At 44.2% G+C, this 14,941-nt stretch overlaps 1 protein-coding gene across 11 annotated transcripts in view; it reads left to right on the top strand.

Moving 5' to 3' along the window:
- LOC138611277 (receptor-type tyrosine-protein phosphatase F) overlaps window positions 1-14,941 on the top strand; it is a 170,603-nt gene that overhangs the window by 146,612 nt on the left and 9,050 nt on the right. For 7 of the 11 annotated variants that reach the window (XM_069684267.1, XM_069684266.1, XM_069684271.1 and 4 more), the window contains 8 exons: window positions 655-687; window positions 2,059-2,156; window positions 5,497-5,620; window positions 5,905-6,080; window positions 10,688-10,807; window positions 11,600-11,754; window positions 12,048-12,333; window positions 13,697-13,875. In XM_069684267.1, coding sequence (XP_069540368.1) covers window positions 655-687; window positions 2,059-2,156; window positions 5,497-5,620; window positions 5,905-6,080; window positions 10,688-10,807; window positions 11,600-11,754; window positions 12,048-12,333; window positions 13,697-13,875 — 1,171 coding nt within the window. The remainder of the gene's footprint in view (window positions 1-654; window positions 688-2,058; window positions 2,157-5,496; window positions 5,621-5,904; window positions 6,081-10,687; window positions 10,808-11,599; window positions 11,755-12,047; window positions 12,334-13,696; window positions 13,876-14,941) is intronic. The other 4 variants (XM_069684274.1, XM_069684273.1, XM_069684272.1 and 1 more) reach the window with 1 other exon arrangement.

The raw sequence follows: 14,941 nt of genomic DNA, 5'->3' as shown, positions 1-14,941 counted from the left end.
GTAGTCTGGGTTGTCGAAATATAATGGACGATAGTAAGGTTTTACACAACAAGCTGATTGCTGATATCTTGAAACATTGATTAAAATAATTGCAGTGCTGCAAAGCAAACAAGCAGTCAGGCACACACAAAGGTAAAAACATGTGATCTAACTTGTTTTTTAAAGAGGGTTTTCATGTGCAGTGAGGGGATTGCCTCCAAATAAAGTGCTTTAAATTCTTGGGCAAAAATATGGACTCGTTTACTGGCCAACCTGTCTGATCATCCAACCACACCAATTCCACGTTCCAGGATCCCAGCAATTACTCTCAGACGTATAATGTTATCATAAGTGATAAATAAAAGGACGGCCAAAACACTGAGGTTTCTTTCACACTTGAGAAAACACTTGTAGTGCCCTTTACGCACTGCAGTAGTGCTCTTTACACTGAGCATCTCAGGGGAGCTTTTTAAAGTCAAGCTTTGTCCGCACTTCTGTTTAACAACCGAAACTACACTACTTGAATTGTCCTGAGAAGGCATGCACCACCCGCTGCGCACTCCAACTAGCCTTAAAGGTTATTTGCAGATACTGTTTGGCCCTGGTCTGATCCTGAGCCACCTTCATTGATTGAGTGTTCTTCTTCCTCCCTCCTTCACTCTCCTCTCTCTGCAGGTCCCAGCTCTCATCGCTGCCCCAACACTCCAAGTTAGTCTGCTCTCTCACCTACTGTGTATATCCCACACATGCAGTCGTCCTCCCTCTCTCACCTCCGATCACATTCCCCTTGTTGCGATCCTGACAGACATCACAAGCCCCACAAGCTTGTAGCCTCTGGCACTCCAAGGATGCAGCAGTGTCCTCCTGCTGCTGCGAACTTCCCACAACACCGTTTTGGTGCAGAAGCAGAGGACTAGATGGTTTCATGGATAGATGAGCAGTGTGTACATCAGCCTTGTTATCCACGGCTTCACTCTCCATTTACCCGACAACACGGCCATAAAAGACCTGGCTGAACACGTAAAAACACATACACATCAATGTCCCTGTGTGTGATAGTATTAAATTAGTGTAATTGGTCAGGTCTCATCTTGTGCAGTGGCCATAGTTACCAGTCATTAGCCATTAGCATTACAGTAATAATGAGCTTGCAGCAGTCGCTCATCTGAAAGGATGACCCATGACCCTACAGATGCGCTCTGCCAAAGGCCCTAATGTTAATATTTATACCTTATGAAAGTGTTTCTCTGATCTCAGTGTGACTTCCAGGCTATATGTAAGGTTAATGATGCTGCCTGAATCACTTCAGAGCTTCTTCATACGTCGCATACAGTTAACTTTGAACGCATAAGGCAAGTTCCCGACAATCCGTTTAAGCGCAGAGCCTTGCCAAGTTCAGAGGCACAGGGGGAATTTGTGTCGGTAGATTAGCAATAAATCATCCAATAACCCGGCGATGAGAAATCTAGAGAGCGGCAGGGGGGTTGTTTGAAATTAATCCCAGCCCAAGCGCTCCGGGCTGGGCCGAAAGATAGTCTATTGTTGAGAAAGAGATTTTCAAAGAAATGAGTTTTGGCTGGTGACCAGTCAGTTTTTTTTTTTCCTCTCCGGGGAGTGACAGTGTGACTGATTTGTAGAGACTTGTGGGTTCCTTCTCTGATCCCACCTCTGCCACCGATTGAGCGTCGTGGAGTCAGAGAGATGTCTGCCTCCCGCTTCCTTCCAGGAGCATGCTCACCCAGTCACTCATGTGCATTGCCGTGCCAGCCCCACCTCTGTCCTCCTCACTTAGCATGACGGTATCACCAAATGTCACCAAATGTCACCAGCCTGTTTCAACTTGTGCGCTCTCTCTCTCTCTCCTCTTTCTTCTCTCCCTCTCTTCATGCATTGTTGAACAAAGTGCACTCTCCTCACCGTTACACAGCCACCTCATGGTCCCACTGGCAGCCTCACTCACCCTGTGGTCCAACCAGTGTTTTGTGTAAGTCCATGTGCGCGTCTCAAGTAGGAACAGCCAGATCTCATTCCTGTTTTTGTTTTTTCCCTTTCTTCCTCTTCCTCCTCTTCCTCTCCCAGGAATGAGAGAGCACCCGCCCATTCCTGTCGTTGACCTGGCTGACCACATAGAGCGACTGAAGGCCAACGATGGCCTCCGCTTCTCCCAGGAGTATGAGGTAAGAGCACCGCGCTAATGCAGAATCAGTGTTTCCCTCATTCAGTCATATGGATGTGTTTCTTTGTTATCTTGTCTGCGAGGAAGATTTCTGTTTATGCCTCTTTGATCCCATATGCATGTATTCTAATGGATTATAGAAGACTTCTTTCACAGACATTCTTCAGTCATTTTTACAACTCTATTACCATTCCCACCAGGAAACCAACACTTACATTAAATGCTGCGAGTTGCTTTTTCACGAAACTAGCAGGTGGCGACTTGCTTAAGCAATCTGTGTGTGGCTTGATGTTTCCCCTAAGAATGTTATTTTGCAGGCGGTCTCTCCGATGCAACTCAGTGAGGGATTATCTCTTGTCAGTGTTCTCCCTCAAAAAAGAGTTAGCAAATTTGCATTTAAAGTGCCACATAGTCGGCTCGGGGACAAAGCAAGGCCAGATGAAGAGGAGAGGCATCCTTGAATACAGAAAAACAAAAGCTGACTTCTGTTTAGTTGTTCTGATTGTTCGATCTGTTTTGTCTAATCAGCTCTAGTCTTCACATTGACGGATCCAACAAGACTGGTGGAATGATTGTAGATCTTTTATATATATATTTTTGTACCTTCCACTAAAAGGCCGTGTGACTGCCTCTGTCTGTTTGTGAGTAACAGGCATATGTTGCTACAGCATGAAATGTGCCGTGCGATTTCACACCCCTGAGAAAAACAACAAAATTATATCGGTGACCTCACAACCTTTCCCCGAGCAGCACTACGAGCCCAAACTTTAGCCAACACTTTGTAACAGTGCTCTTATCTGGCCTGTCCAGTGTGTGCTGTGAAAATAACCTCCATTTGATAGCCTTATGTAACGGATGAATCATCTACCCAGTGGTATTTGCCGGCATGAAAGAAATAATTCAGAACCATACATGGAGCTTACATATAATGTTTGTGAGTTTTGGCTAATATGAGTAAGGCCTTATTTATTGAGACTTCAAACACGAGGTTATTTTCTCTATTGTAGTATTCCCTGCTGAAATTAAGGCATTCTACTACAGCAGCCTCCAGAAGGTTATAGTGTTGAGTTTTTGTGTAAACTGTGGGTGGTGTTGATTAAACATTTTGGACGCCGCCGTCTGCAGTGCAGCTAAATTGTATTTTATACTGAGAGGTATTTCTAATATTCTGCGCGCCTCCTTGTGTTATTGAGGGTGGACTGAAACATAAAGATGTATGCTTTTGTATGAAATCAGTTTAGAAGGGCCGATGATAATGTGTCTCAAAATGTTTTTATTATGTGTTTGGATGCAAATTCTCGCATTTCATGAAACAGTGTATATTTTAATGGTTTATTTATCTGGTTCGGTGTAAGACTAACAGCTAATTTGGGACATAATTAGGCCTTGGTAAAAAATCTGCACACGATTAAGCGCCCCTCCAGCACATCCCGGACGGTTGAGTTAGTGTAAACGAATCAAGCCAGGAAAGAGGCTTGTATGACTACGAGCACCCAGCCTGGCCGCATTCCCTCCACGTACCATTCCAAGCCAGGGAAGACCCCCTCCGTGGCCCGGCAGATGGCCGCCCCTCTCTGCGCCAGCCAAGGCGCTGTGGCAGAGCTCATGGTGCTTTGTCACAGTCACGTTCGCCGGCTGCTCCCGTCGCGCCTTCCCCCAAGGCACAGAATTTGTCGAGGCTTCACCACCTCCTCTCCCTGATGTTTCAGGCGTCCTGACACTTCCTTCACCACCAACGCCAGTCCGCATCCCACTGAGCGATGTGCACACTGGGTAATGAGCAGAATTTGTCAATCAGGCGTGCTGCGGCTCCCCCTGACAGGCTTTTTATTGCAGGGAGCATTATCACGCTGCAGTCGTCATACAGTAGCATCATTATGTTCATTTGAAAGCATTTCCAGTGTGTCAGCAAGAATAACTCGGGCGTTTGCTTTCCACCTCTTTCTACCATCTCTACCTAACGTGTTTGCTAGTTGTCGTCAGTCTAGTGGGCTCGCTGTGTTCACTGAGCTCTCAGATGCACATGACATGTTTTGACTGCAGATTTCTCTTCGTACTGGCGGTCATGGACGAAGAATTGGCAGTGCTGAGCTAGTGGAAGATTTCTTGCATATGAGCATATTTTTCACATTTTGTTCAGACACATATAACATATAACACCCACATGGCTTCTTCTAAAATAGCTAGTACAAGTTTGTCTCCTATGGTGCCACTCAATATAAAATCAAATCATGGCCTTGGTGCAACCTGCTGCTTATCTTGATGAACCTACTTCTCTCTTCTACTGCGCTTCTATTCTTGAAACAGTTGTGGATGGAGACATGCATATACGTGCATTTATTTTCTTTGCCTTTTAAAAAGCCGATTACATGAACATGACAAATAGACAGCATCTTGATTGTTTTAGAGAGGCAAACACGTCTGCACAATTGCAGGACAACACCTCTGAAAGTGTTACTTTATTATCTAAAGGCTCAGGATCTGTACAGGCCTCACCTTGCACCCTTTATTCGATCAATTATCCAATAATTGTTATTATCATGTTAGAGCTGTCAATTTGTGACACAAAATAACCCCCTAATAATTAAACTGGTGCTAAAGCCACGTTAAGTAAGTGAAGGAATTTCGAAGGTGTCATTCTGACTCCTGCTGGATTTGCGAGGCGAAAGGTCTGGGGAATTAGTGGACATGGTTCCGGTGTGAGCTGAGGGGGGGGATCGATACAGAATAACAAGAGACTCTGTGACATTATCGAGCCAAGGGATGGGAGGCCGTCACATATCTCCCCAGATCAATATGTATGCAGTCTACTGTCGTCTTAGCCCCAGAGACAAATGGTGCAAGAAGGAAAAGGGGGTTAGAAACGGAGAGAGGCTGGGAGTGTGAAACAAAAGTGCTTGATAGGAAGAGGGATCAGAAATAGAAGATGAGAGAAGAAACACAGACAGGGGAGGAGAGGAATCATAGTTACTGCGAGCAGTCATGCATGTGACTTCTCAGAATTAGGTAACTCAATAGGACGATCCTGAAGGGAGAGGGTGTGTGGCAAAACCTTTTGTCATTCCCCAGCTAAAATGCACATGTTCATCCTGCTGGGTTTAGACATTGAAGGAGAACATAAGATGGTTTTTGTGTTTTGTCACTGTTATGTGACAGTTGGGTAATTTTGCCCTGTTCCCTTTTACCCTCCTGTCTTGTCCCATTTATCCACAAACCACTAACTAGCTTCCTTTTGTGCTTCTATTTTCTTTCCTTTCCTTCTCTCTCTCTCTCTGTCCACTCTCTCATAATCGCTCTCTCTCCATCTTTCCGTCTCTTTTCTTCTCTGCCCTCTCACACAGTCCATTGATCCGGGCCAGCAGTTTACCTGGGAGAATTCCAACATGGAGGTCAACAAGCCAAAGAATCGCTATGCAAACGTCATTGCCTATGACCACTCCAGAGTGGTGCTCACCTCTGTGGATGGTAAGAGCTTATGTGACCACTTAACCTCTAATGCAGCTGTTGACCGAGGCTAGCATTGATTTAGAGCGTCAAGGATATTTTGTAAACATGTAGCTGCTGCTTTAGAAATCTCAACCATATTTCATTTTTCAATGACATAACGTGTGGATCGTAAAATGTCAATATGATGCATCATAATGATTGACCTGTACATGTACCGTGAGAGTGAATGTTAAACATCTCTGTTTCTGAGCAGCCTCTGCGATGTACGGGCTACATTCCTTTACTTCTTGTCTTTGTTACAGCCGTTCCAGGCAGCGACTACATCAACGCTAACTACATCGACGGCTACAGGAAGCAGAATGCCTACATCGCCACGCAGGGGCCACTGCCGGAGACTCTGAGCGACTTCTGGAGGATGGTGTGGGAGCAGAGATCCAACACCATCGTCATGATGACCAGGCTGGAGGAGAAGTCACGGGTAAGTAAAGACTCAGTGTAATTCACTGTAATACACTGTCAGAGATAGCAGTTATGTACATCATTCCTTAAAGGGAAGCTATTGTGCTAATTCAAGCTTCATATTTCACTCTGTGGAGTATCTTAGCATAATTTCCAGTTAAAAAACTCTGTGCAGGCCCTCATATAGCCCCTGCCTGAAACGACTCAGACAGTTCTGTCCCTTTAAGAAACCGCGCCCCTAAAAGCCCACTTTTTTTCTGATTGGCTTGGAACTTTGTGACATCAGCATTTAGAAAAAACTGTGTGAAACCTGGCGTTCACAGCAGCCTGCAGACTGAGCTGAGAAGCCTGGGGATTACTCCAACATCCTTTTACCTACAGATGTGACACTTCACCCACGTTTAGTCTGGACATCCAACAATGTAACATTATATATATATGTCTTAATAAGTGAAATAGCATAATACCCCCTCTTTTATGAAGAGTTAAGTCTTTAATATATATTGTTTTATTGACATGTAAGTGCAAAAGCATTGTAAATAATGGCTGCTTGTGATAAACAAGTAAATACAGAAGCCAGAAATACATTTTCCTATTGTGAGATCTCTTTAGAAGGTTTCTGCCTGCAGAAAATAATGGCACCATAGCAGGTATGAATTTATGTGATATCTCACCTTTTAACGCTACCTAGTTATCAAACAAACCAACAGGTAGCTGCCACGACTGTGAAAAGTTGGGATTCTAAGAGGAAAAGAAAGAGTATCTTGTAAAGCCTTGACTGTCTGACCCACCAGACAGTCAGTATTTCAAAGCTGAAATGCAGCCTGAATTGGAGTTTCCTGGCGTATATAGTGTGTATATTTATGTGGCTCGACACCAGAGAAGTAACATTAAACCAAACGAAGCCTGAAGGCATATAGAAGCCCGGTCCTGCTTTAAAGCAGGAGTTGTCAGCCTGATCAAAGTCACAAGGACTTCAAAGGATATTTTGGTTGTCAGTGGACAGTATCGCTTCATGTTGCTTCTCTTTTCCTGAGTCTTCAGCAATCTTTTAAAACTTCTGCATGAATTCCGTCTGAAACTGTTTGTGAAGTTAAACTGCAAAACAGCCTTTTACCATTTCCCATTCTCCCTCCTGTTGTTTGTTTTCCCTCACGGTGGAGTTACTTCGGACACTTTGCATGTGATGGCAACAAGAGCAAAACCTCTAGTGAAAATACAAAAAGGGCTGTGTTGTTCTCGGAGCATGTGCAGTGTAGTTTCACTTATATTTTCATGATAATGCTAATTGAATTTCATACATTATGTAGACACTGCTCACAGCTCAACACTTGATTGCTACATATTTATTTTTGCAACACAGTGCCAAGCTTTCATAGACGTAGAGTGTCTCATTTGTGTTTGCACTTTCTGAGTTTGGCTCTCAAAGCCACGGCACCATAATGAAACTCCGTAGTCAGAGTTAAGAGGATTGTCACCCGTGTGTTCCTATAAATACATTCAAGCTAATAAAAAGCAAAAAAGGAGAACATGGGCAACTTGAGATTCAGAACTGGGATGGGTTTTTTTTAATTACCATCACAAAATCACGCTCAAGAATTCCTCAGAGGAAATAAATCAGCATGAGCCCTGCCAGTGTGTGGGGCTTTATTAGTGAGTGCATACGGTGCCCTAATGAAAGAGAGTCCCTCGACAGAGAGCTGGAAGTAAAAGAGATCGTAAATGAAAGAGTTCATTTCCAAAATCCCAGGCATTGATTTTTTTAGGGGGGCTGGGTTGGTGGATTATTACCTGAAGCTCAGTTCATCATTTAGTATCTATAGAGAGTCTGTAAAAAAGCAATTATTTTCTCAAGTAAAGTCGAGCATTATTTACCACGCTTTCAAACGTTACATCATCTGTTTTAATTTTCAGATATTGATGCAATCAATCATTTAGGCAAATTGTGGGATAACTATGTCTTTTGCCACAGAGCTCATTTGTTTGTTCCTTTGAGAATATCTGCAGCGCAGATACGTTTGATCATTTTTATTACACACTCCATCTCGGCAAGAATACACTCCCAAATACCTGTCCGTATATTTAGTGTCTGAGTGGCTTTTTCAGCGCTGTGTGACTGATGGCCGCTCTCTCCTGCTTTGATCTCAGACTCAACAGCCACACATATACAGTGCATACACAGGACAAAATAACTGAGATAGCACAACACGAGGAACTTAAAGAGAAATGAAACAGCTCTCAGCCTTTCCCCACCTCCTACACACGGATGAGAATCAATTTGCTTGCCAACACTGGAGAGAGATGTAGAGAACCAAACCCACCTTCCACCAGTGGGGGTGGAGCAGCTTCTGCCTGATAACTGTATGTTATAGTACCTCGAAATCTTCAGGAGAATATCATCAAACAGGGAGGAGTCATCTTTGTGTGATTTCCAACCCCCAATATTGTGAACAGAAAATGTTCAGTTAAATCACAATTAGCAGTATTTATATGATATAAAGTCTGTTGTGAGCTTTTCCAATGAAGTATAAGGCAACTAACAGAGACTTGAGCTGATTAAATTGCTTCTGCATCAGTACCCAAAAGGACATTATTTAATATATGAGACTGTCAGACTGCACAGTGCACTGAGCAATGTTTGCCGAGCTGATAATGAAAAGATATTTAATAAGACAAAACGTCGCAAGAAGCTGGCTGAACTCCTCATTAGACACATGGTATTGATACATTCGTAGAGATCTGATACTCTCTCTTTACATATATACACGTCCTCTGTTTGTATATTGCTCCCTCACATACGCACTCAGACGCACACATATGGTGAGTGAGTCAACCTCCCACCACCCAGCCAGACTGATGTCTTTGCCAAACAGAGGAGCATGACAAATATGATGAGATCCGACAGCAGGCAAATTTCAGCTTCCTCTAGCAATATCATTACTAGTTAGTGAAAACCTTAAAAGGTCGGGGACTTCAAATGAGACCAGAGGTATTACTCACTCGTGTGTGTGTGTGTCTAGATAAGAGGTCTGTGTCCTCTGCAAAAGGCCAGGTGTCGACATGTGAGAAGCCAGCTTCAAAGCAGACGCAGATGATAGTGAAACCTGCGGTCTCTGTGTGTGTGTGTGCGTGTGTGGGTGTCTATCTCTTTATGTGTGGGTTTGCAAGGAATAGAATATGCCACCCAACCTCAGACAGCACAGAGATATTCATTACTGTGGTGACTGCTAATCCATATGTTTGTACTGCAAGTGGTTCCCCATCAGTCAATTGAGTTTCTCCAGCGAGCACTACCTCCGCCTCTGAATGGGAGCTGTCACCGGGGGAGGTGAAATGTGAGGGGGTGAATTTTAGCGCATTTTGTCTGTCGATTTGTACCAGCTCGCTGAGACAGCCAAGGTGCCTCCAAATGTCAGCTCGGTACTGCAGTATCAATATAATTAGCTTACCCGCGCCACATCTCTTCCTGCCATGTTGTCCAGATCAATAGCAGCAAGTCCTCGCCCCAGACCGTCTCACATTTTCCCTTTGCTGCGTTCCTACATGTAAACAGAAGCTTTGTGAAATTACACACACACATAAACGTTTATTTTTTAGCTCATGCTTTCAAACCTTTGAGCCTTTGACTGATTGGAAATGGGTTCAACTTCTTGTTAAAGACGCACGCTAGGTGGACTGAACCTGCCCCACAAATTCCGACTACACGTCACAAGCTCTTAAGGTTTTCCCAAACTATGTTTTATTCTTCACAACATCCGCCGAGCCCTGAAGACAGAAGCAAGACCAATCAGCGGGCTATGCCCAGTGTTTAGATAATGCTGTGACTCATCGCTGCAAAAACTCACAGACCCTGTGAACAACTATTAGGTGTTATAACAATCAAATGACGCATGATTGTGCAACTGCATGACCTATTTTTGACTCCAAATTATTCAGAAGTAGTTTAGGACGTATTTCCCCAACGTTTCCTGACCAGACGCCTTATTATTGCTGTTTGAAAGCCAAACTCCGGGGGCAGCCACTAGTGACTTTCATCAATCTGATGAGGAAGGGTTCTGTAAATGTCTGAGTGAAGAAGACTAATTTTCGAAGTCGTTTTTGTTCTGTTTTAATGGCCATTGAGGCTTGCTAAAGTGCGGCAGTAAAGTGGAAATTGTGGCAAAGGCAAATGTGTTGTTTAAATGATGCACAGAGTGAAGCAAGGCACTCATTGCCAGTGTTTACAGGACCTTTAGCCTCATCCACATTGAAGTTTGTTCTGTGTACAAATGCACCAAAAGCATACATTACAAAGGGCTGCCAAGCACCTGACAATTAGCTAATTGAAAATGATCACAGGCTGCTAAAAGACAAAGTGAGCTTTTTAATGCCCTTTTGAAGCCCGCTTCAAATGCAGACACACATGAATGCCCGTGCTCAGCTCACTTGTGTTCATTCTTTAGGAGATACAGGAGCTGACTCCGATTCTTTAGTTTTTAATTAGGCTTCGGACGGAGACTTTGATCTGACCCCTCTAATGTTCCCTCCTTGTTAATCAGTGTGATCCTACAAGCCTCTCACTAGTCTCACAGTAGACGTTAGCGGCGGTTCACTCCTGACAGTGTGCCCTTTCTCTTCCTCTGCCAGGTGAAGTGTGACCAGTACTGGCCGGCGCGAGGAACAGAGACCTACGGGATGATCCAGGTCACCATGCTGGACACCGTCGAGTTGGCCACTTACAGCGTCCGAACTTTCGCCCTCTACAAGGTACAGCGCTGTCTTTTTCATTTGCAGTTAACAATGCAGCTAGACGTGCTCATAAAGGACATGTTCCCAGCAGGTAATTGCGGTCCATCATTACTGGGGTCACATTTTAGAATGTAATTTCTTATTTTTCTGAAGTCAGATAAAGGCTATTACCACTGGAATCTTTTTTCTCTGCTGTAATTGGTTTTTAACATCCAATATTTGTCCCTTGTTCTCTAAAAAGCAATAATAGATTTCAGTTCTTCACTTTGATTCATGTACTTCAGTCTGCCGTGATGATTTGACTGATGTTCTGTCCTTTATTTCTCCTCTACCAGTTTTTCTTCCATTTCTTCTTATAATTTCATTATTATAATTTCTAATTAAATGCACGTCTCCAGCTGGAGCCGTTTCTAGGTTTCAATCAAGGAATGGTGATAATAATTCTCAAACTGTTTTTGAGAAACTGTCGGAGTCCAATTCCAAAATTACACACGTTATCTACACCTTCAGTGGCAGAATGATCACAGTAGTGAAAGTAGAGCACATTATGTACTGCTATTAAAGTGAGTCAACTCCAGACCTTTGCTTAAAATAGCTGCGATTCTGACAAGTACATCACTGGTGCGTTTCAGACTCAGCTATAGAATTTCAGCTCCCTTTCATCAACAGTGTGACCTCATCCTGTTCAAAACATTTCAGCTAACCTGACGAGCTTCTTTTATAAAAGCTGCCAATTACCATTTTCTGTGTCAGGCTATCCGACATAGTTCAAACCTTTGTACTTTACTGACCCGTCTAACTCACCTGCAGAACGGCTCCAGTGAGAAGAGAGAGGTGAGACAGTTCCAGTTCATGGCCTGGCCAGACCACGGCGTGCCAGAGTACCCGACCCCCATCCTGGCCTTCCTACGGCGGGTAAAGGCCTGCAATCCTCCAGATGCAGGGCCCATGGTGGTCCACTGCAGGTGGGTGTAGTCACATTTGACCCCTCTTATAATTTCATATGACATCAAGTTGCATTCTAATCCACATACATATAGTGCATATATAAGCATATACTCAGCACACGGAGACTGAGGGTAAGAGAAAGTTATAGAACTCAGTACTGCAGTGAGGGAATAGTTTAGAAGGCTTTTGGATGTTAGCAACCGGTTACATCTATCTCTGTATCTTGTTATAGAGAGCAAACAGACGTATGAGAGTTTTCTGAGTTGCACTTAAAGTTATTCACTCCTCTCTCTCCGTCTCCCTCCATCAGTGCGGGTGTGGGCAGGACTGGCTGCTTCATCGTGATCGATGCCATGCTGGAGCGCATGAAGCACGAGAAGTCCGTAGACATCTACGGCCACGTGACGTGCATGCGCGCCCAGAGGAACTACATGGTCCAGACCGAGGACCAGTACATCTTCATCCACGAAGCCCTGCTGGAGGCCGCCACCTGCGGCAACACTGAGGTGCCGGCACGTAACCTGTACGCCCACATCCAGAAGCTCACCCAGCCCCCACCCGGCGAAACGGTTACTGCCATGGAGCTGGAGTTCAAGGTGAGCGAGGAAGCACACACTTCAGACAAGTGTTACTTAAGGCTCTTTGTGATGACTTTGTCGGGTAATAAATTAACTTTTAATTGTTAGCAGAGCTGTAGTTGACTCCTGAAGGATGGAATGAAGCATTCAACTTCACGAAACACCATTCTGAGGCACTTTTCTTTTCTTTCCTGATCGGAGGTCTGTGGTTAGTTCACAGAGGTGACATTGCAGCACCTTACAGAAAGTGCTGTGAGTAATTGTTAATGATTATTGGAAAAGTTAGCTCGCTGTTAGTTGCTGATGTCCTTCTGATGTCCTATAAGCCGAAAAAGTGTCAGTGTTTTTTTTCATTTTTAATATACAACTGTAGTGCACTACTTTTATTAACTTTATTCTACAGGTTAACTAATGTATTTTTTCGGCTTCCGTCATCATTATGATTCTCTTCACACCGGCAGCATCAAATAATAGATATTAAGCAACAAGTCCTAGTTCTGCAAGTGTTTTAGTCTCATCTGATCTGCAGAAACCACATCCTCAGCTGGGCATCACACTGCAGTTGCACACTCTCACCTTCTGTCCAGGCTGTCGCTGTTGTGCCGGCCGAAAGATTAAATTCACCAAATCATTAATTCACCAAATAAGCCGATGCCCAGGAATTTGTCTGGGTGACATTGGTGTTGAGACATCCCAGCCGCTACAGTAGCATCACATGTTTCAGGGACAAATGAACCAGAACAAACACACAGAAACACGAACACACCGACACACCACGACTGTCGCTTACACATACACACAGCTGGTGTTCAAGGTGACTCGCAATCACACGCACACCTTCTGTCAATAGCCATCAACTGTGATGTTATTACACACTTTCCTCCCAGCGCGGCTCTGCCATTAGCCCTCTTATGACCATGATCCATTCTGTTTGAAGTGATAATAGCATCTCCACTCCTGCCAACCACAGAGAATGAAAGAGTGAGAGAATGATTGCGGCGTATGTGGGGGCCACAGCCTCCGTGCCCACACAGTCTGGCCACAACACACACACACGCACAAATTATCCTGGAGTACTATGGCTGTCCACACACACTCCTGTGCTGTCCATCTGTGCTCTGTCCACTGCCAGCATCGCGCTCGTCACGCCTACAGCCCTCCAAGCTCCAGGACTCTATGACGGACAAGCCCGCTGCCGTTAGCTGTACCTACCAGCAGAACTCCTTATTTATCCTGACAGGAAACGTTGCGTCTAAATAAAGATTGTCAAGTCGTTGTCAGATGCTTTCTTGTTTGTTTACTTCAGGTCACAGGTCACTAATTTTTTTCCCCCCCTCCATCTTCCTCCCTGTCTGGTTTCTTCACACCTTTCATTAAACAGAGACTGGCAAACTCCAAAGCCCACACGTCACGCTTCATCAGCGCCAACTTGCCCTGCAACAAGTTCAAGAACCGCCTGGTCAACATCATGCCTTTCGAGTCAACCCGCGTCTGCCTGCAGCCCATCCGAGGCGTCGAGGGCTCCGACTACATCAACGCCAGCTGCATTGACGGCTACAGGTCAGCGAAGGCTTTCAACTTTAAGATCTGAGCTGAATGTAATGACTGGAATGTTTAAGTGCCGACGTTGAGCTCTCAAGGATGAGGCTGTATGTGTATATTTATTTATCTTATTGTCTACAAATCACATGAGAAGACACGTGTACGTTAGATAAACTGGAGAGTTGTATTATTTATGTTTGCATGTTCTTCATACCTGTTAATTACAGGCTGTTTAAAATAGCCTACAAATATAAACGGTTAATTAAAGGGCCAGTTCGCCAATTTTCTACCTCAGTCCTATCATGCCATTATGGGGAGCTAATGCCATTATGGTAGGAAAAAAAAGAGCTATTTCACTCTGTGCCTTTGGAGGACGCTATCCGCTTTGCCAGATGACGCGTTTTATGTAGTCTGGTGGAGGTTTTCCAGGGCCAGGGAGCTTGCTAAACTAAATGTAGACTGCAGACCTGAAGATTTTTTAGATGATCCGCCGGTATATTCTCGTAGCATTTCGGATTCTGTACCGCTCTGAGCCATTGCCTGCAGCGATCAATGTCCTTGACTGGAAAACAGTAGTATGCAATGCACGCTGGGTGTTGTAGGAATGTAGAATGGGCGAAACCACAGGCTGTTTGTACAACTTTCTCCACAGCTATGGCGCCAATTTTAAATATTATCGCTTCTATTGATTACAGAGAACACCAGCTTTGACTGACAGCGGCTTTTTCCAGGGGCGAATTGCTCCTTTAATTGACTATTTCTAGTATTTAAAGCAGCAGAATGGCATATGTGGCATGGACTCAAAATAAACAACAGTATTTTTCACGGCAATGAAGGAGCATGTCACTTATTGCAACTGTGGAGGTCATTGGAGTGTTATTTTGATCAAAGGATTACGCTTTATCAGGCTTCGGCTACAAGGCTACACTTCTTGGTAGGATCAATTCAGAGATGATTATGTTTTTTTCTTGGTATTTATTGACAATGTGAAAATGTCAGCCTGGTGTTTTGAGGGGGTTCTCAATCCTTTTTGTAGTAGCAATGAAGGACTTGTAACTCGCCGTACAGCCCCGGCAGAGCGTTC

Source organism: Semicossyphus pulcher, unplaced genomic scaffold (genome assembly GCF_022749685.1).
Source record: "Semicossyphus pulcher isolate SPU_LCO1_2020_fin unplaced genomic scaffold, fSemPul1.0.p SCAF_7, whole genome shotgun sequence".
NCBI classification, from domain to species: Eukaryota; Metazoa; Chordata; class Actinopteri; order Labriformes; family Labridae; genus Semicossyphus; species Semicossyphus pulcher.
Note: the sequence above shows the minus strand (reverse complement) of the source record. Positions and strands in the feature narration are given on the sequence as shown.